The sequence below is a fragment of the Tigriopus californicus genome, chromosome 12, assembly GCF_007210705.1.
Source record: "Tigriopus californicus strain San Diego chromosome 12, Tcal_SD_v2.1, whole genome shotgun sequence".
Taxonomy (NCBI): domain Eukaryota; kingdom Metazoa; phylum Arthropoda; class Copepoda; order Harpacticoida; family Harpacticidae; genus Tigriopus; species Tigriopus californicus.
Window position 1 is genome coordinate 10,952,805 of NC_081451.1, and position 18,859 is coordinate 10,971,663.

The following is an 18,859-nucleotide window of genomic DNA, read 5'->3' on the forward strand; positions in this document are numbered from 1 at the left end:
GTGGCAGGATTTCCTCCTAAGTGAATTTTTGCCGACGAGGAAATGACTTGGATGGGATATCATTAAAAGCCATTTTGAACGCATGGTAGAAAATGGTATAAAAAAGTTGCAGAAATCCCTCCAAAAAAAGAGATGAGACGTGGTGTAATGGTTAGCGCAGTTTCGTCATAGAGAGGGGGCCCCGGATCGAACCTCCTCCCGACCTTCTCCATTTTCTGCCACCTAGTCAAAATGGCTTTTAATGATGTCTCATCCTTGGGTGACGTGGGTTAGTACTTCATAACAATGACTGTAGTTGGTCTCAAAATGCCTTAAGTTCAACAGAACTCATTCTATTGTTCTGAAAACTTCTACCTAAGCTTCAGATGGTCATGCCCAAAATTGATTACAAAATAAGCTTATTGGTTTGACTCGAGCCGTAAATAATGTTTTTGCAACGAGCCTCTACATCTATATATGCCATCCTTGCCTAGTACTATAATCGTGTTAATTTTATGGAACTAGAAAGAAATTATTTCAGCAACAAGGCAACTCGTTTATCGGAGTCCACTAATTCAACTCAAATCACTTTCTTCAATTTAAGTACAGAGCAACATTTATCACATTAACGGACCTCCACAGCAACCCAAAGTTTATCACGCGGATTGCCCAGGAAGGTGTGGTTATTTCGGATGGCATGTAGAGGCGTGTCCTCGCAAGTTTTGATCCGATATTTCGTGAGTACAGAAACCAAGCCAACCTTGGCTTCCAGGAGGGCAAATCTCATTCCAATACAAGCTCGTGGACCTTGTCCAAAGGGCAGATACGCATATGGACTTCTCTTCTCCTTGGATTCTTTGGAGAAATTATCTGGATTGAACTCATTCGGTTGATTAAAGTACCTATCGTCTCGCATGATACTGTAGGCCATCACATAAACATCGGATCCCTTGGGAATCATCACATCATGTCCAGGGATTTTGTAATCACGGGAATTGTTCCGAATAATGAATGGGATAGGACAATGAAGCCGCAACGTCTCGTGGAGAACTGAGTCCAAGTAAGGCATGGTTTGAATCGTGTTATAATCCGGGAAATCCTGATCATCGGGCAGGCTGGCCATGACTTCATCGATCTCTTGAATCAGTTTCTCCTGAGCAATCTGACTCTTTGCCAACTCATAGGCGCAGTAGGTCATTGTCATGGCTGTTGTGTCATATCCGGCAATTAGGATCAACAAGGCATTGGATACCACCAAGGTCTCGTCAAAGTCGGTTTTCTTAATCTTGTGAACCAGTGTAGAGCTTTGAATGAAACCACCGTCCTCGACTTCGATTTCGCCTTTTTCTTTCAGAGTCTTTTCAAAATGAATGGCCTCGATCATAAGGTCGACCAAATCGTTTTTCCTCTCCTTCGTCTTGACCCGATTTTGAATGGTTTGCATGATAATGTCGTAAAAGAACTTGGTTTCAACGGGCTTGAAGAAAGGAAGTTTGAGCATTTTGCAAAAGGCGTTCAATCCTGGAATCACAGAGCACATGAGCATAAAGCCGTCCCAATGGTTACGACCAAATACATTTTTGGCATGTTTGACAAACGTAGTTTCTTGACTGGATCCAAATGATCCGGCATCCACTCCAAAGCCACAAGTGGCAATGGTATCCATGCTGTATTTGCCAAAAAGATCTTTGAGATCAATGGGTTTGGAATCCTCTGCACATTGCCTCATTTCCTCTCGTAGATTCAAACTAATAGATTTCATGAAGTGCATCATGAGCTTCATTTTCCCGGATGTGAAAACGGGCGAGAACACTGATCGGACATCCTTCCATAATTCGCCCTTTAAAACGAGGAGTTGTTGACGCCAAAGACGATCGGTAAACACTTCTGAATCTCCAGCAAACACATTAAACTGCCCAAAGCGATCCACAAAGACTTCAAAGTCCTTAATTAGGATGTGCTTGATCAACTCCAGATCATTGATTACCATGGACTGTTGGCCCAAGGGTCCATAGATTCCAACGAAAGGTTTTTCCTTGTGCTTCTGATACAATTCTTCCATTACATAAGCTGGATTTCTTTTGGAGCCGAGTACGTCTGGATGAAAAATGGGATCATTTCCCAATGGGAAAGTAGCATTGTTTTCACTATGGACTCCATGACGACTCCAGTAGGTGGTCTTATATTTGAAGATCCCGTAAGCGATCCCAACCACTGTCAGGAGAAGTGCAAGCAGTTCAATGATCATTGTTGCTCTACACTGTGATAACTGAAGGTTTCCACTGAGATTATTTTGTTTTATGTGCAAAGATTGCTCAAGGAGAACATCTTTAGCAGGGCATGGATTTCAGACGAGGTTTGTTTGGGAAAGAGTTTGGGAGCCACAGGTGAAGGCCCTAGAAGAAAATTGGAGTGATGTAGGTCCGGAAGAGTTGAAGAGCTATTGGAAGGGGAAGATTCTTGATGGGAAGTCTATTGCAAATGTATCCGATCCTGGCCCTGGCTTTGACTATTGATGATTTGAGATGATTGGTGAAGGAGAGTTGAGTTGAGAATGTGAAACCGACATAATTAAAATTATTGAAGATTTCAATTGGACTATTGCTGACATGGAAAGAGGTGGGATGCAGACGACCTTTGTGGAAAACCTTGGCCTTCGTCTTCATGGTATTAACTTGAAGGCCGTTCTATTGGTAATAACCGTGGAGTGCATTGATGGCATTTTGCAATTCCATGGCTGAATTAGCCAAGAGAACCAGGTCGTCTGAATATTGGAGATATTGTAACATAAAAGGGTTGATGGTGGGGTCCTGGTGCATGAGAACTTTGGGCAGGTCGGATACATAGAGATTGAAAAGGATTGGCGATAATGGATCCCCCTGCGACAGGCCAATGGAATGTAAGTAGCAGGGAGATAGGTCCGGACCAGAACGATTGGAGCATCTGAGCCCCGGATATTTGTTGGACAGCAGGACACAGATTGAACGCGGAACTCCCCTCAGTTGGAGTTTGAGGAACAACCGCGTTCGGTTCACCCTGTCGAAGGCTTTGGATTAATCCACAAAGCATTCATACACTCTCCTCTTATTGCTGATGTTTGAGTGCACAATTTCATAGAGGAGAGTAACTGCCGTGGTGGTTGAGCAGCTGCTCCGGAATCCGAATTGGAACTGGGGAAGGAGATCCCTATCCTCGGCCAATTCGGAGAAGCGGGCAGCTTGCAGGGTGGACATCATCTTCAAGAAGGGGTTCTCTAGGGCGACGGTCCGATGATTGTCTGGAATGTCCCTGGTCCCCTTCTTATGGATGAAGATGATGGCTGACTCCATCCACTCTCGTAGGAAGAAGGAAGAATGTAGGGCGAGGCTGAATAGTTCTACACTCTTTTTAGTAAATAGTCGCCAATGAAGTTGCTATGGCTGGTGAATGAAATAGGCAAATGGTTCTAGAAGATATCAATGAATTGGGGTTGGAGTTGTTTTGTCATCAAAGGACAAGTGTTTTGGATTGTTTGCTGGCCGGCAAGAACAGTAGGCTCATTTAGCGAACAATATCTATAAATACGTTTGATTATTTAATGCAAGATTGTACTCAAATGAAAGAAAAATATTTAGTCTTGGTGTTGTGGTGAGCACAGTCTCCTCTTGTGGTGGGGAATCCTTGTTTAACTCTGTTCCATGACTTTCCAAAAGCAAAAAATGCATGAGCACCATTTCGACGTGGTAATGACATTCACAAAATTGTGTACTTGAGTGATTTGATTTCCAGTTGGATAAATGAAGCAAGGTTGAAAACCTCAAGTTACATTCCAATTACATATACAACGGTTTTCGGATTTTTGGCTGTGGCTCACGATATGTAAACTTTTAAAAGGCCATGCACTAGCAAAAACAGTTTCACAGGTGACTGTCAAAATAATATAGCAAGAAACTCATGAATGTAATTGTGGAGTACTGTATGTATCAAAGATTATGTCGGGTTTCAAAATAGGGGAATATTCTAAAATGTATAAAATATGTTTTAAAGTGCAGTAGCAAAAGATCATTTTCCGATTTAGACGAGGAGCAAATTATCGCGGAAAGTATCTCAACCTGATTGAAAACCCGTCTTTGGAAAACTGAATTCGGATTTGGAGAAAACACAAAAACACAGCATTTTCTTACGCCGACATAACTTTTGATGTATACTGTAGGTGTACAATTAGAAATGCAATTAAAGTGTTTTATTGCGGGTTCTGATTCATCACTCAAAGAGTCCCTTCTCCACTCTTCATTTTTAACAAGTTAACATTTTTGTATTGAAGCACACAATTTCGTTTCTTTTCGCAAAAAAATAATTCCAAGATTTTTGTTACTTCCTAGCTAATAAGTGGGATGGGATTTTTTTCGTCCTTTCACTATCCATTTTCGATGTCCTTTGGGAGCTCAAATTCCCAGGTTGATGGGCGATCTTATCTATGCGAAACTCTTAGGTAACCCGCTCAATAACAAATTTCATACAAAGTCAGTGGGAAAGAGAGCGTGTAAAGTTGCAGCACTTCCTTCATGTTTGGGATGCTTGGCATACTTAGCATAATAAGGTTTGTGGACATCCACAACAACCCTTAGTGTCCAAAGATCTTATTACATCATGATGCTCATGAGAGATAAGGATACATCAAATTTCTAATGCTGATTGGATTAACTTCAGTAACAAAGCACAACGAACGAGCAAGGCTCGACCTTTTCGCAGCCACGAGAGAATACTAAAGTTATTTTCATACATACCATCTAAAATGCTTTCACTTTGACATCATGGCCTAACATAACTCAGAAAACTAACACCACAGGAGTGAGAATCGATAGAGTAGTAAACCTGAATTCAACGAAGTGAAAAATGAACCTTTTAATTGCATTTGATTGAATGCAATCAATGATAATTTTTTTAAAGATATTTTTCCGCAATGAAAAAAATACTATTGCCAAAGATCTGACTCTGAAGTCAAGTGATAAATGAGTTAATAAAGTGTTTGGTGGGTTTCTTTATTCCATGAGTATGTTTTATATTTTGTGCCAAATATCAAAAGACACAACAGATGTTCTCTTTGGATTGGGACAAAAAATTGGAATCACTTTTGTATGTAGGTCTTGGAAGTAGGGCAGATGTTAGGTGGCCCTTAAGGCCTTCAGTCATTAGGCCCCACTTAATACTTCCTCTGAGTTCAGCCTTGAACGTTAACTACAAAGAACATCCACTCACTATTTTGGCATTAGTGATGGGATCAAATAAATTTTCAAAATCAGGATCACCTGAAGGCTAGGAAAGTCAAAACACGGGCTGTTTCCAACGTACCGTACGGTAAAAGGTTAGGTTTGACCTAAAAGGTAACCCTGGCATGATCGGGGAAACATCAGGTCTACTTTTGGTGATTAACTAACGGGTTTCCGATATTCCGCTGCTAATCCCATATGCTTCATATGCAACTGAAAATGTAAATTGGCAGCCCTAGTCGCAACCTCCGGTGACTATTTATTTGATCCCATTAGTACTTTGGCAAGCTCACTTTCATATCAGTCAACGTCCAACTCCCTAGTTCCCTACTAGGGTACGAGTTTTGCAAAACAGGCATCAGAACGTTGCTTTAGTAGTGGAATGTGGCTTCGAAAATTGGTTCGGCCTTGAAACCAAATTTCAAACATTTTCAAACGCATAAAAACAAGCAAATAATTTCAAACGAGGCAATAAAAAGTAAACCAATTGGAAAGACGAGTTAGAGAAAGAGTTAAATCTCTGTGATTTCTGAACAAATGAACAAAACGTAGTTGCGCCCACATTGCTTTTTGCGTTAGTGTGATGTTGAGAAATTGGATGTGAACATTCTCAACAACCTGTAATGTACGTTTATATTTACAAGTGTATATTTGCAGCATTGAAGTCAAAGATAACAAAGCTGACATCCTAGAAATAACGGAGAAGCTCAAAATCCAGGGGCTGATGTTATAAAACGATTTGTCCAACGTCCAGTACGTACTTCGAGTGACCCGCGCACGAATTGTACAGGTCCGGTGAGATTAGGATTTAAAAAAAAATGGTCAAGTGTCCGACTCGGCCAAGTCCAGCACAAAACTTACGAGTCAAGTTGATACGTAAACTTAACCTCTTTTCCCGACAAACAAGCAACCGGCAGGCTCAAAATGAGCTGAACTCATTGGGTTGATAGTAGTGATGGGTTTCGATCCGGAAAATCAGCTATCTAGCTTGAAGAACCTCTGGTAGGGCTTCCATTCCAACAAAAAAAAGGTAGAGAAATGAAGACCCAAGATCAGGAACGAGTTTTAACGCAGCCCTAGAACGGCAGGGTCGCATTTTGCCACTCATTTGAGGAGTTTTTATTTTGATATTGTACTCGCTTCAACTTGTGATGGGAGCCCCAACCGAGGTCCTTTAAGCTAAAAAGCTGAACTTCAGGATCGAAACACATCACTAGTTCGTACGTTCGTTACGTTATGGCATGCTTCGAAGGTTCAGTGAGAGGATGGCGGACGCCAGGGCATCAAACTTCCCGCCTGTTTACTGACTTTACTCTCCTGACAGCAGGGCGGCCGTTCAAAGCAGAGGGCTTGTCAAGCTTGTCAAGCCCTCCAGTTCAAACTGTCAAACCCCGAGCCGGATTAGCACTTATGTTGTATTATCCTCAATTAAAAATCAAGCAATCAGGTCACTCATGAAAACGGAACTTGGTCACATTCAGAGATGTCTAGTTCAAGACCCTACCTACAAAATCTTTTTAACTTCCAGTATCCAATGTTCGACGTCCAACTGGACTGTCTAGTTGCACATTGGACGTTTTCTCCCAATGTTTTATAACATTGGCCCCAGTTCAAGCGAATGACCACTTATGTCCTTTTATTTTCCGACGTTTTGATGGTGAAAGAACTTGGGCGCAATTTGTGGGCACTTATTCATTGTTACTTGATGTTGTTCTACTGACTCTAAGCAAAGTCAACGACAAATCTCATTGTTAGGGGTCTTAAAAATTTTTTTCAGGCTCATTTAAGTTTTAAACGACTTTGGGCCACTTTTGGGTCAAATCATTTTGCTGCGTTTGCAGGCAAAAAACCATGAAATGATCTAAACTCGACGGTTTTGAGGATATTTCATGAATTTTCATTATGTGTAGGAACAGTTTATGAGAAATACAATCCTGATGGTACCTTTTTGAACATTATTCTACCCTCATTCTACCAAAACTGACTTATGAAAAGATAAAATACATTTTGGTATTCTCAAATTTGCAATTCTTTTATTTCAAGCAAGAGGATATTTTTGTACTTGGAGAGGAGAGATATGCGAGAAATAATGATCAAACATTTTGTGACAAATTAAACCACCAAAATACTGGGATAATCAATTTGAGCTGCAACTTTTTATAGTTTTGCAACTTATTTTTACATTATCACTACTTGATTTTGGACGAAAATCATAATTTAAAAACAAACTATTTTGGCGAGTCTCACAAACTATTTTTCCGACCCCCTACTCATTATTGTTAGTTATTGGTTTATTCAAAAGACAACAGTGCAATAAGCATTGAAATCTTTACCTTCCCAATGTTCCAGGTCCTGTTTCCATCCGATTTGAAACACTTTACGGTCCAATTGCCACTTCAAAATGATATCAAAAATTGGTTCATATAAGCAATAGCCCATCTTTTGAATAGCTTCCAAAGCCGTCAATTGAGAAATTCTTTTCAACTGAAAATGATGATTATACAGTTTTGAAAAAACCCGCATTTCAAAAAGCTCCTCGCTTAACTTCAAAAGGAGACGTTCATACATGAGATGGATCATTTGCAAAATACGAAGCAAAATGATTTTCAAAGTTTCTAAATACTTGAAAAGAGATATCTTGCACATCCTTTCTTTAACTTCAATCCATTTAAATAGCTGGCAATAAGAAAGGTGAAGTGGGCAATGCTGCTTTCAAATCAAATCTTGGGATCAAATTTCTGGAAACTCTCGTGCCACTCTTGTCAATTATTTTGGGTCAAGATTTGTCACTCATTCAAAATTCAACCCAAATTGGGCCAATGAATTGAGAGGAACAAATACGATTGAAATGGGCTCTAAAAAAATGCTAAGGTTAAGAAAAAATAATGCATATTTGAGTAATTTAAACTACCCAAAGTACTTAAAGAAGATGCAAAAAACACTATCTGGTGGGTGATTAAACGAGGTACTTGTAATGTAATGTATACGTATAGGTAAGACAAGTGCCGCAGACTGACAATTCACTTCGCAGAGCATCAATGTGATAACTTAAAAACTACCTCTCTAGGGTTTAACAAACAGGCTGCTAGAACAGAGTTCTCAGCATAATTCTCCTCCGGACAATCTAGTCGCAGGCACTGCAAAAACCTGGATGGACCAAGATCCAGGCATCCACTTTCGTGTAAGCATTCGTGAAAATCATCAGAGTAACAGAAATGAACCGCCAATTGACTAGACAAGATGCGCTCCGCGAAACTTTCAAAAGTCCTGCCACTCTCTGCGTGAAGAATTCGCCAATCAAGTATGAAGAAGACAACCAAACCAGTTGGTTCGTCTCTTGTGTGTGATCTAAATGCCGCATTTGATTGCCCATTTGTACATGAAATCGACCACCATTATCGAACCAATAAGGTAAAGCAATCAGAGAGGCCAGAATATCCTCTTGAAGTTGGTCACTCACTTGTTTAGCATAATCGAGTATCCAAACGTAGGGAATGATGTTGTCGTGATTAATGACCAGAGCCTAAAACATAAACAGCACATATTTCAATTCACAACTCCGACCAAGAAGTTCGAAAGTTGCTATGTACATATTTTGGTATGTTAAAAATGTATTCGATTTTCATTACCGCTTCAGTTTTGCCAGTCAGTTCTAAAATCTTTTAGCTCAAAATTATCAAAAGAAAAGCCGGCTTACCTAGTACAAAAATTAGGTCACACAAAAGTGTTGTCTTCGTTGGGAGATTTTCAAGACGCCAATCCAGAGATCACAATAAACATTTTGACTTAGTGTTGTGGCCTCAATGAACTCCAGTCTGCGTGTGAATGTTAGAAATTCGTGGGTCATATTGGCTTCCATTGGCTTCGCCATCCAAGGATGGCACCGAGACACCAAAAGGCACAGAATAAATAACGGATAAACAAGTGCACGTCGATCCCTGATCCTGGGCCTAAAGAGACTGTTTGGTGGTTATCCAATCCTTCTCTGATCCGCCCTCTTTATCTACTGTACAAAACGATTGGTTTGCTTGTCTGACAATGTGTTTTGAGGTGAAAGTTATTCGTGTCAACCAAACGAAAATCGGCTTCTCAGCTTTCAATAAACATAAGGTACTGTAAGCCATTCTTACCTTATTGATGTGCACACAACATCATTTCAATAATCTTTGCCAATATTTTTATAAATTCCTCACTTTTGGTTATTATTTTGTATGAAATGAGTTCCAGAAAGACAAGCTTTTCCTTAAAAATATGTCACATAAATAAGTATAAAACGAAATTCTATTTTAACCCATCCATACATGTATACTGGACCAGCAACTGAGCTGAATACATTTAACTTAAGTGTAATAATAGCGATACTATTGCACTCTTCTTGGAAACACAAGGACGATAAAATCTGCAAGTTCGGAATGAACTACTTCAGGGTAATGATTTCGGATCTCTGTGATCATGTCATTTTCTGAGACGCATAAAAGGTTTATACATCTCATGTAACTTTTGAGAGAAAAATACACCGAAATGTTACTTTACCATATCAGCCTTTATACATGATTCCTGATTACAAAAGAAAACTATTCTACGATATGATTCCATTGCACTAGTGTCCTACCTCACAAGGGGATCCCTTCACTTTTTGCTCAGTGCTTCCTTAATGAGGGAACTTTGGAGGGACTCCTCCCTAAGATCTGTCTATAATGCCGTTAAAGGAAGATTTATCAAACGCTCCCTCAAATAACGGGATCATATCATTACCCTCCGAACCATTGCACTTTTATCACGTGCATAATATGATTACTGTCCATTTCATACTTCACTGTTTACTGAGCCCCTCATTCGTCAGACAGAATTGATGATAAAGAGTATGGCTGAAAATATTCACGAGGAAAACATATGAACAGAACATACGATGCTAAATGCTCTCACTTTCTTACAAATCGACGTCAAATACAAGTCAAAAAGCCGTCTCACGCTGTTATGAGTAGTGGGGTCATCTGGTATTGAAAAAAAATAGGTTTTAAGAGTCGCCATTTCAATCGTCATTCACGAAACCTCACGTAAATGTTAGGAAAAAATAAGTAAAAACCGAATGAGGCCATAAAGGAGCCTAATCAACAATTATGGTGTGATTTCCCGACTGTGATAGTCAGACCCTTCTCGAGCGATGAAAGTTTTAAGAAATATGTTGGTTTTTTCTAGATGCAAAAAGAGTGGATGGCCACTTTGTGGGCCTCAATGTGAGGCCAAAGTAGCTCATAACCCGGAGGTGGTTATCCCAAGCCAAACTGGTAGGTAACAAGTAAATGCAAAATTCGTGGCACGTTGTCCGAGTTTTTAATTTGGACTCATTTTTTAGAGGGTCTCTTCGAAATTGAGTCCTATGAGGAACCGTGCTATCTGTACGAATGTGTCACTCCATTGAGGGCTCTTTTGTTACAGAAGACAGCCCCCAAGAGGTTCAAAAAGGTGAGAGAACAATCCCTAATTCATGAATAAGAGAATTCCAGAAAAAAGAAGATCATGTTTCAAACATTTTTCCATTCAACTAGATTATGAGTTTGGAGTCCCATTTGGAGAGCCGAAAAGGAACGGAAGCCTGGCAAACATGCCAAGATCGCGTGATTGACGTGATGAAGAAAACCTTAGGTTGGTAATCGATCATCGCAATTAATCATGTATTCCTAATTCCATTGAGCACTTTATGTTCTTTTTGCAAATGATAAAGTGAATTAGATTAAAAGATTTCATTCCCATTTTAAGGTGTTATGGTTTTTGAGGTTCTTTATCCACAATTGGACTTTAAAGATGAGAGGATACAGGAACTTGTGGGAATCTTCGAGACCAATTCCATCGAGATCCGATTAGGCCAAACGGAGGTTCACGGCCTCTACGAAATGGGTTCAATGATGGAGCACAGTTGTGTTCCCAACATCAACATGAGCTTTGATGAGAAATTCCACGTGCGTATGCAATGCTGTGATCCTACAGAGCTTATCACATAGCTTTAATGATAAGAGGGAAAAAAATATCTTTCATCTTTAGTTCAAATTGGTCTATTCATTACATTGAATAGTTAAAGACAACCAACTTCTTTCAAGCTTTTATCATCCTAATGAAGGCAGAAACAAATTGATACTTAAAGAATGCACTACAGGATATGTTGATCACCCATTTCTATAGCAGATATTTTCGTGGCTTATCCCCTTGACCGCTTGACCGCTTCGCCTTATGCCTCAACCAATCTGAGTTGAGAATTTCGGTCGACACAGAATCTAATTGGTTCTTGGAAGGGGTCAAGCGGACAAGCGGTGAAGCGGATGAGCCACGAAAAGAGCAGCTTATGTCTAATTGAAGATTGCCGAAACCTCTGCATATTATTTCATCTTCCATGAATTTAGATTTTTTAAGGATATTAAATCAGGAGTACGAAATAATGAAGTAACTTTCTGATCCCTGATCATGAAAATGTAAGTCGCACACCAAATGCTGTAATCCATTACTATTATTCCAGCTTACGGCTACTGCCGGAAGAGATATCGAGAAGGGCGAGCACTTGTCCATTATGTACACTCATTGCCTTTGGGGTACTTGGGCCCGACGGGACCATCTTATCAACTACAAGAAGTTCTGGTGCTCTTGCAAAAGGTGCTCAGACCCCTCAGAACTTGGTAAGATCACGTCAATTTTAGCGTTAATTTATTGATGTTGTAATGAACTGAGGATTTCCTACAAACAGAAGTTTTCCAGTTGGAAGGCATCTCACATAAACCCAAAGCACTTTTTATTTCATTTTATTTTGATTTACTACTGTTATGAGACTTCATTATCAACTATTTTCATAAGGAAGTAAATTTAAATCTATTTACTATTACTTTATCAAGTCGCCTTCGGCGCCCTGCGAATTTAATCCCTGAGAATTGGTACATAATGCTCTATTTTCATCTGCAATGCATTTGTATATTTAAAAAAGTGAAGCACAGGATAATTCTAACAAATCATAAACGAAACCCTCAAATCGCCATTCTTAACATATGCTTCAAGTCAGTATATTGGCACAAATGAATGTTGACACACTTATGATAATATTTCAAAATGAGCATACCAAAAGCATCAAGGGCATATGAACAACAAGTTTGGATGATCCAATTGAAGAGGGCACGCAATGCACTTAAAAACAAATTGATAGATTAATTTGAGTTGTTTTTTTTTAGAGGCAAATCCATTTTCTGCTTGGGTAGCTTGTTTTCAAATTAGAAAGATATAAATATTTGCCAACATAAATACATATTAAAAATGGTTTTAAACATATTATTAACTCCTTTAAGCAGTATATGTCTCCATTTGATGACGTCAGCTCACATTTTGGGAGGACCCCGGCGTACCTCTCAATAGGGAAGAGAAATTTAAAACCCAAAGTACAAGTCATCATATCATACTTAGCTTTCAAAAACCTTACTATAAAAACAGACCGTTCTAAAGGAGGAACAATCGGTCCAGCCGCTGTTTTTTTGAGCTAAATTATTTTTTTTGCACGATAACTTTAAGATGAAATGAAGCATTCCTTGGTGTGGATAAATGTCTTCGAACTTTTTTGCAAACTTGTTGCTTTAGACCACTACTTCTATTTCCTGTGTCTTTGGCAAACTCTTGATACTGATTTGACATATGAACAGTTCTAAAAAAAATGCAGACAACTTTCTTTCCATTTCCAAATACCAACATAGCTTGACAAAAGGTCATGCAATATTTGCTTTCTCTTATGAGAATGTGAGGATGGTTTAAACATCAATGCATCTATTCAGATATGAGAGTAAATCATCTCAAAATCACGCAGCAATTTCATATAAATCCTCAGGGTAATTTGTTAACAAAAAATATCAACACGGGGTTCGTTAGATTTTAGCAAACGACCTGCAGTTTTTCATACTCCATGAAAAGAGAATATATTTGAAATGTACTTGAATTTTAATTACAGGGTATGCTTAATTGTAATTGCAATAATTAAATTTCTAGGCCATATTTTTGTAGTTGTAACTAATTGTGTTTTTAAGGTAACTGATACCGGTCTGATAACGCGAAATAAATGAATCAGAACAGCTGGAAATTGAATGCAAGTAATTAGGATTATTTTGGACAAATAGTCTATTGTAACCATGTAGATTCATAAATCCACAGCTCGTTTTTCGTGTATTTATTTTAAAGTATCTGTTGACCGACATGATCTCGATGAGTTTTAGCAGAATTAAAAGGACATTTTAGGTTGCCATGATATTAGCCATCATTAACTCTCCCTTCCTTACTTTCTATCCAGGCACTGAGTTCTCAACAATTTTACGGAACGGGAAAAAGCTGAGACCAAAGAACCCTTTGGAACCAAACACGTCTTGGGTTTCAACTGATGGAACCAATGAAGTCTCGAGCATTGACGTCCAAAACGACATGACCAGAATTGCTGCCGAGCTCTCCATTCTCCAAATTAGTAAGTCATCAATTGCATTGCTTGAAGTAAGTGAGTACTATTGAAATTGGATCTTTTAGAGGGCACAGTTCCCGAGTTTCGAGAGTTTCTGGAGAAGTACTCCAAGGAATTACATCCTTGCCATTACCACATGGTGGCTGCCAAGCATAACCTACTCCAAATGCTTGGCCGGGTGGAAGGATTTGTGATCCAGGATATGCCCATGAAAGACGTAAGAAATATTTGAAAATCTTAGACACGATACAACCCGAATGTGAAAGGAAATCTGTCTTTTTAGCTGAAGGAAAAGGAGCACTTGTGCCGAGAACTGGTCGAGTTGTGCAAGAAATTGGATCCGTCCGTTTGCCGCCTACAAATCTATTTGGGCGTTTCCTTGTATGAGCTCCACTTTCCGCTCCTTCAATACGGAAAGCGAGCGTGGGAAAGTGGGGATATGTCCACCGAAGAATTTAGGTATGATCTTTGAAAGCATTTTGACCCCGACATTTCCACTAAGATTGAACTTTTTATGCCTATTTCTGCCAAATAATATTTGCATATGGATCCATTTTTTGATAGGGATTTCGGGTTTAACTTTAGCTTGAAGGGATAAACGAAAAACAAGATCACTTTCCAACTTGTTTGCTCTTTTATTGTATATCAACTTTCTCATGATAACGTCTTTTCCAACAACTCCAATTTCGGAGATTTGTCAAAAAATAGGGTTTAAAAGGATTTATCAGATTGAGCGCACTCACATCCTCTAAATTTGAGACAGCGTTCATATTTTTTGTGGATCAGAGTCCAATAATATGTATGTCTTTCTCAGTCAGAACTAAATAATCATGTGCAGCAAACTGAGAAAATCTACCAATATGGGAAAGTGATTGCGCTGGAAAATGACCATTTTCCCCATCTCATAGGTACAGTATTAATGGATATTGCAGTCAACGACATTAACTGCTAAAATTCCTTTTTGTCGCTTAGATGCATTGAGTTGCGTGCAAGACATTGGGTTGTCTTTTTCTTGTAATATACCTAAATTTGAAATTCCAGATATTAATTACATAGATCTAGATGTTTAGCCTATCCGAAAATTGAATAATGCAACTGGAAGTAATGACCTGGGGTTAATTTCATTTGATGGATCACTCAATGTTGAATTGTCAATCCCCGATGTTCTACGTTCATATTCCATGTTCCGTCCATGTTCATAGATAAAAGCTTGCATTTGAAGAGAAACCCGAATTCCAATTACAGGAAGTCTCTCATGGAGCCTCGTGATCTACTTATTGAAACAGCCTCCGTGTTAAGGGACGAGACAAACACCAAGCTACCGGAGGGACAGCTTCGAATGCAAGTGCGTGAAACCCTGACCCAACTGGAGGGTTTCATGAAAACAGTGGGCTGCGACTTCTGAGGATAGATGCTTTTGATTGAAAATGTTTGGATGTCCATTAATGATATCGCAAGTCATTTTGTTCCTTAGTTTCTCTTCAATTCAGATAGGCTCAAACCTGTTCTTCTCAGTTTTTACTTCAATCTCGTGTCTCTGAAATACAATGCTTATCGATACTGTGGAACTTTATTTGTCATAAGCTAAGAAAACGGCCACAGACCAATATTGTCGCACTGAAGTGGCACTACGATTGCTCACCACCCCTACACCTCACATGCTTGGGAGAAATTGTGATACTTGATGTATCAGTACTGAATTTGAACATCTGAACAAGACAATGATAGTATATTCCATAATATTTTGCAAAATATTAGACCAATTTGAATCAATTAACTCATTTCAAATGTAATTAATTACAATCACAAATATTTTCAAATTACAATTAATTACATTCAAATACAATTCAATTACTTTTTTCAGAATTTCTCTTTTGTAAAATAGAAGGATTACGTTGCTCTGAATTTGCCATCGTTGCTATTTTTCGAGCTTTCATCAAATGAAGTAGCTTTGGTGCATAGTATCTAATTTGGTCCAAACAAGCTAAACGCCTTGTAATACTGAAATACAAGAACAATGAGGATGCAAATTGAACTTTCTAATCGATATTGGTTGACTATTACTCTTTGGTGATAAATTAGAATCGAAAGTGTTAACAGAAATCACATTCTTTGCAATTTAATGAACACTGGCCATAGGCTCTGCTTAGTATAAAATGGTCAGTGATATTTTTGTTTGACGACAGCGCACTGCTCTATCAACGTCAAGTTGGATGAGAATGGCAGGAAGGGAAGCCCAAGTAAAGGAATGAATCAATGAGCAAGATTAGATAAATAACGTTAACAAGGAGCATAAGTCCAATGGTTTGTAAAGATGCACATATTTCGTCTTGCGGATGGAAATGTAATAGTAATTTGTAATTGAAATATCTCAATTACATGCATTCAAATGTAATGAATTAGAATTAGAATTACTCTTTTTCTCACTCTAATTAATTGCAATTACGTAATTGTAATTGAAATTACAACACAGGTCTGCAAAAAAACCACTTCTAACCTCAACTACGGCCTCCAACCTGGTCCTGGGCCTGATAAGGAGGTCTTTGTTCATATTAGCCACTGCATTGAGAATCGATTGCCTTTCACTAGAATCAGTCCAAATTGTCGAAACCTGAAAAGAGCCTGAAGAGAAGAGATGGGAAGTGTGATCAGGAGCTCTATCTTGTTGGAAACCATATGACCTCCCAAGGGCCACAGGATTCACCCAACGTGTGTACACTACCCTCATGACATCCAAGTAGACCTCCTAGTTGATATTTGCGGCCTAGGCAAACTATTGTCGATCCATGCCATCACTCTCGCAAGAAACAGGGAAGAGGACGTGGACCAAGGCTGGACATGTACTCCTTCCTATAATAGGGCAGGGACAACTTTACCACTGGACGTCGTCCTTAGTTTATCTGAATAAAAGTTCCGTTTCCCCCACCCCACCGTCTCTTTCAAGTGATGACGTCGTCCTTGCCCTATTCAAGGACCACGTTATCACTGGACAGAGAGGGTGGGGTGGGGGAGCCGCAACTTTTATCCAAATCTACCAAATGCATTTTCCTTCGCACCATTAGAACTTTAGTTGACTCAGAAAGCGTTTGTCAATTTTGATTTTAATCGAACGTCTGCGTCAAAAGCAATGGGCTCTTGAAATTCAGTACAAGGTGGGCACAAAATGGCTTGCTTAACGCCATCTCGGTAAGATCTTACCAACGTGGTGCTAACTCATTCAGTTTGTGTCCTCACTGGTCTGAGTTTGAAATGGTCATAACTTTTGACACAGGCGTTCAATTGATATCGAAACTGACTAATGCTTTCTGAGGATACAACTGAGTCCACTCAAGCAAAGAGAAATGTATTTGGTTGTATTTGGTTGATTGGAATTGGAATTTCTCAATATTCCGCACTACCGTCACTGACAGATGGTGGAGTCGTTCTTGGATAGGGAAACCCTTCAGGGTCATCTGCAATCTACCTAGTATTCCTCTTGTTCTGCTTGGCATCTATAAAATATATTTCCTGTTAGATGAAGAAGTGGATCCAGTTGACTGATTCATGCTTGTCAGAGACAAGAAATTTGGGGCTTCGCTCAACGCAACGCTTGCCTTTGCCATGTTCATAAATGTGAATAAAAACTCCTCAGGAGAAAAAAATGGCCAGAATATAAGAGCTTCAAATTGAGATCATTAAACTGACCACCGAAGTAGTTCCCAAAATGACGGGTGATCAATGCAGATATTAGAGCTATTTGGAAGATTTTAATTTTAGGTTTATTTTTTCACGGGCTTTTCTATTCGCTACAGTGAATGTACTCAATGCCCAGTCCTATTGAAATGAAAGTTTACAATTCGTCCATTTATTACCTTTTAATCTTTCTATGATATTTGGCCTATCAACAAATCTGAGTTGGCAGGCCGAACCAGTCCTTGAATGTAGGGTTGATCTGGGACGCTGCCTTAAAAAAAGTTATTTGCTTTGGTGGCTACACCAGCATGCTGGGATGGATTGCGCAGGATCACAAACTCCTCAAGAACTTCGATCAACTGAGATGTCGATTTCGAAATGGGAATATACCCATCTGGACCAACCTTCCACCATATAGACAAACGCCCCCATGAGGAAAAATGGGATTGTTAGGGAGTACCCTATTGCAACGAACTAGATTGAAACCAACTATGGTTAGTTCTTCATCTATAGAACCCCTGGATCTTAACCTTTGTGCTGTCTTTTTTTGAAATCAGAAAATGCTAGCCTCTTTGCTGGCTTTGTCCAATTTGGCTTCCACTATGAGTGCAAAGATACTATTAATTGCAAACGCAAATGCCAGCAAGATCAAGAAACTAAAAAAAACTATAATAATGTTGTTTTGAGGCACAGGACAAGACAGAACAACAATAAACTACCTTAAAGCAAACTGAAAATGTAAATCTAAGATAGAGATAAAACACAGAGAAAGACAAATAATCACAAACCTATGCAAACAACAAAATAACACTGAAATGAACTCAACAAGCTGATCTAACCAATATAAAATCAATACAGTAATGAACAATCAAATCACACTAACTATGAACTCTACACCTTAGACAATAATTCAAAACCAAGTCTACTACATGACAACATCATAGAAAAAAGAGCTCAAGCTAAAGACAATCACAAATGCGAAGGAAACTTATTAGGTTTTAAAATAACTACGTCTTACATCTTACGTGTCATATGGCTCATCGGCTTTCCCTCCACATTACTTAGATAATGAGGGAGCTGAAATTGAAGTTTTCTCTTGCATCCATCAAAGATCTAAGAGGCAGCGTGAACAAGGCAAGAATCCTCTCGCTAGGTGTCGTGGGTTCAAACCCCGGCGCCGGAAGGTACCCTTTAAAGGGACACAGGCACTGACACTCTTGATTTGATTCAAACGCCCCTTGTAGTCAAAGAGGTCATAGAGGTCAAAAAGAGCATAGTAGAGAATGCTCTCGAAATTTCCGATGTCCATAAACGACAGAAATGCAAAAAGGTAGGCAAAGGGTGTAAACTGGCTCACCCAGAATGGTGTCCCAAACTTAGAGAGTTTGGCCTTCTCAAATTCAATGAGAAGGGCTGTTCCAAGCAGGGGTGTAGCTTTTTCCACCCATTTATGTGCATGAGATCTTTGAGGCACAAGGTATGCCTC

General features: G+C 39.2%; 2 protein-coding genes across 3 annotated transcripts in view; one reads left to right on the forward strand and one right to left on the reverse strand.

Moving 5' to 3' along the window:
- The window catches only part of LOC131891911 (SET domain-containing protein SmydA-8-like), a 20,096-nt gene extending 4,835 nt beyond the window's left edge, over window positions 1-15,261 (forward strand). For both annotated transcript variants that reach the window (XM_059241604.1, XM_059241605.1), the window contains 9 exons: window positions 10,428-10,516; window positions 10,585-10,694; window positions 10,778-10,874; window positions 10,989-11,188; window positions 11,740-11,896; window positions 13,540-13,707; window positions 13,767-13,918; window positions 13,985-14,160; window positions 14,947-15,261. In XM_059241604.1, the coding sequence (XP_059097587.1) occupies window positions 10,428-10,516; window positions 10,585-10,694; window positions 10,778-10,874; window positions 10,989-11,188; window positions 11,740-11,896; window positions 13,540-13,707; window positions 13,767-13,918; window positions 13,985-14,160; window positions 14,947-15,106 (1,309 nt within the window). In that variant the 3' untranslated portion in view covers window positions 15,107-15,261. The remainder of the gene's footprint in view (window positions 1-10,427; window positions 10,517-10,584; window positions 10,695-10,777; window positions 10,875-10,988; window positions 11,189-11,739; window positions 11,897-13,539; window positions 13,708-13,766; window positions 13,919-13,984; window positions 14,161-14,946) is intronic.
- On the reverse strand, window positions 522-2,254 carry LOC131891912 (cytochrome P450 6k1-like). The gene has a single exon (XM_059241606.1). The coding sequence runs from the start codon at window positions 2,225-2,227 to the stop codon at window positions 605-607; it is 1,623 nt and encodes a 540-aa protein (XP_059097589.1). The 5' UTR covers window positions 2,228-2,254; the 3' UTR covers window positions 522-604.
- Window positions 15,262-18,859: the final 3,598 nt, after the last annotated feature.

What these genes read in the sequence shown, in the direction of transcription:
- LOC131891912 (XM_059241606.1), bottom strand. Translation starts at nt 2,227, where the DNA reads ATGATCATTGAACTGCTTGCACTTCTCCTGACAGTGGTTGGGATCGCT.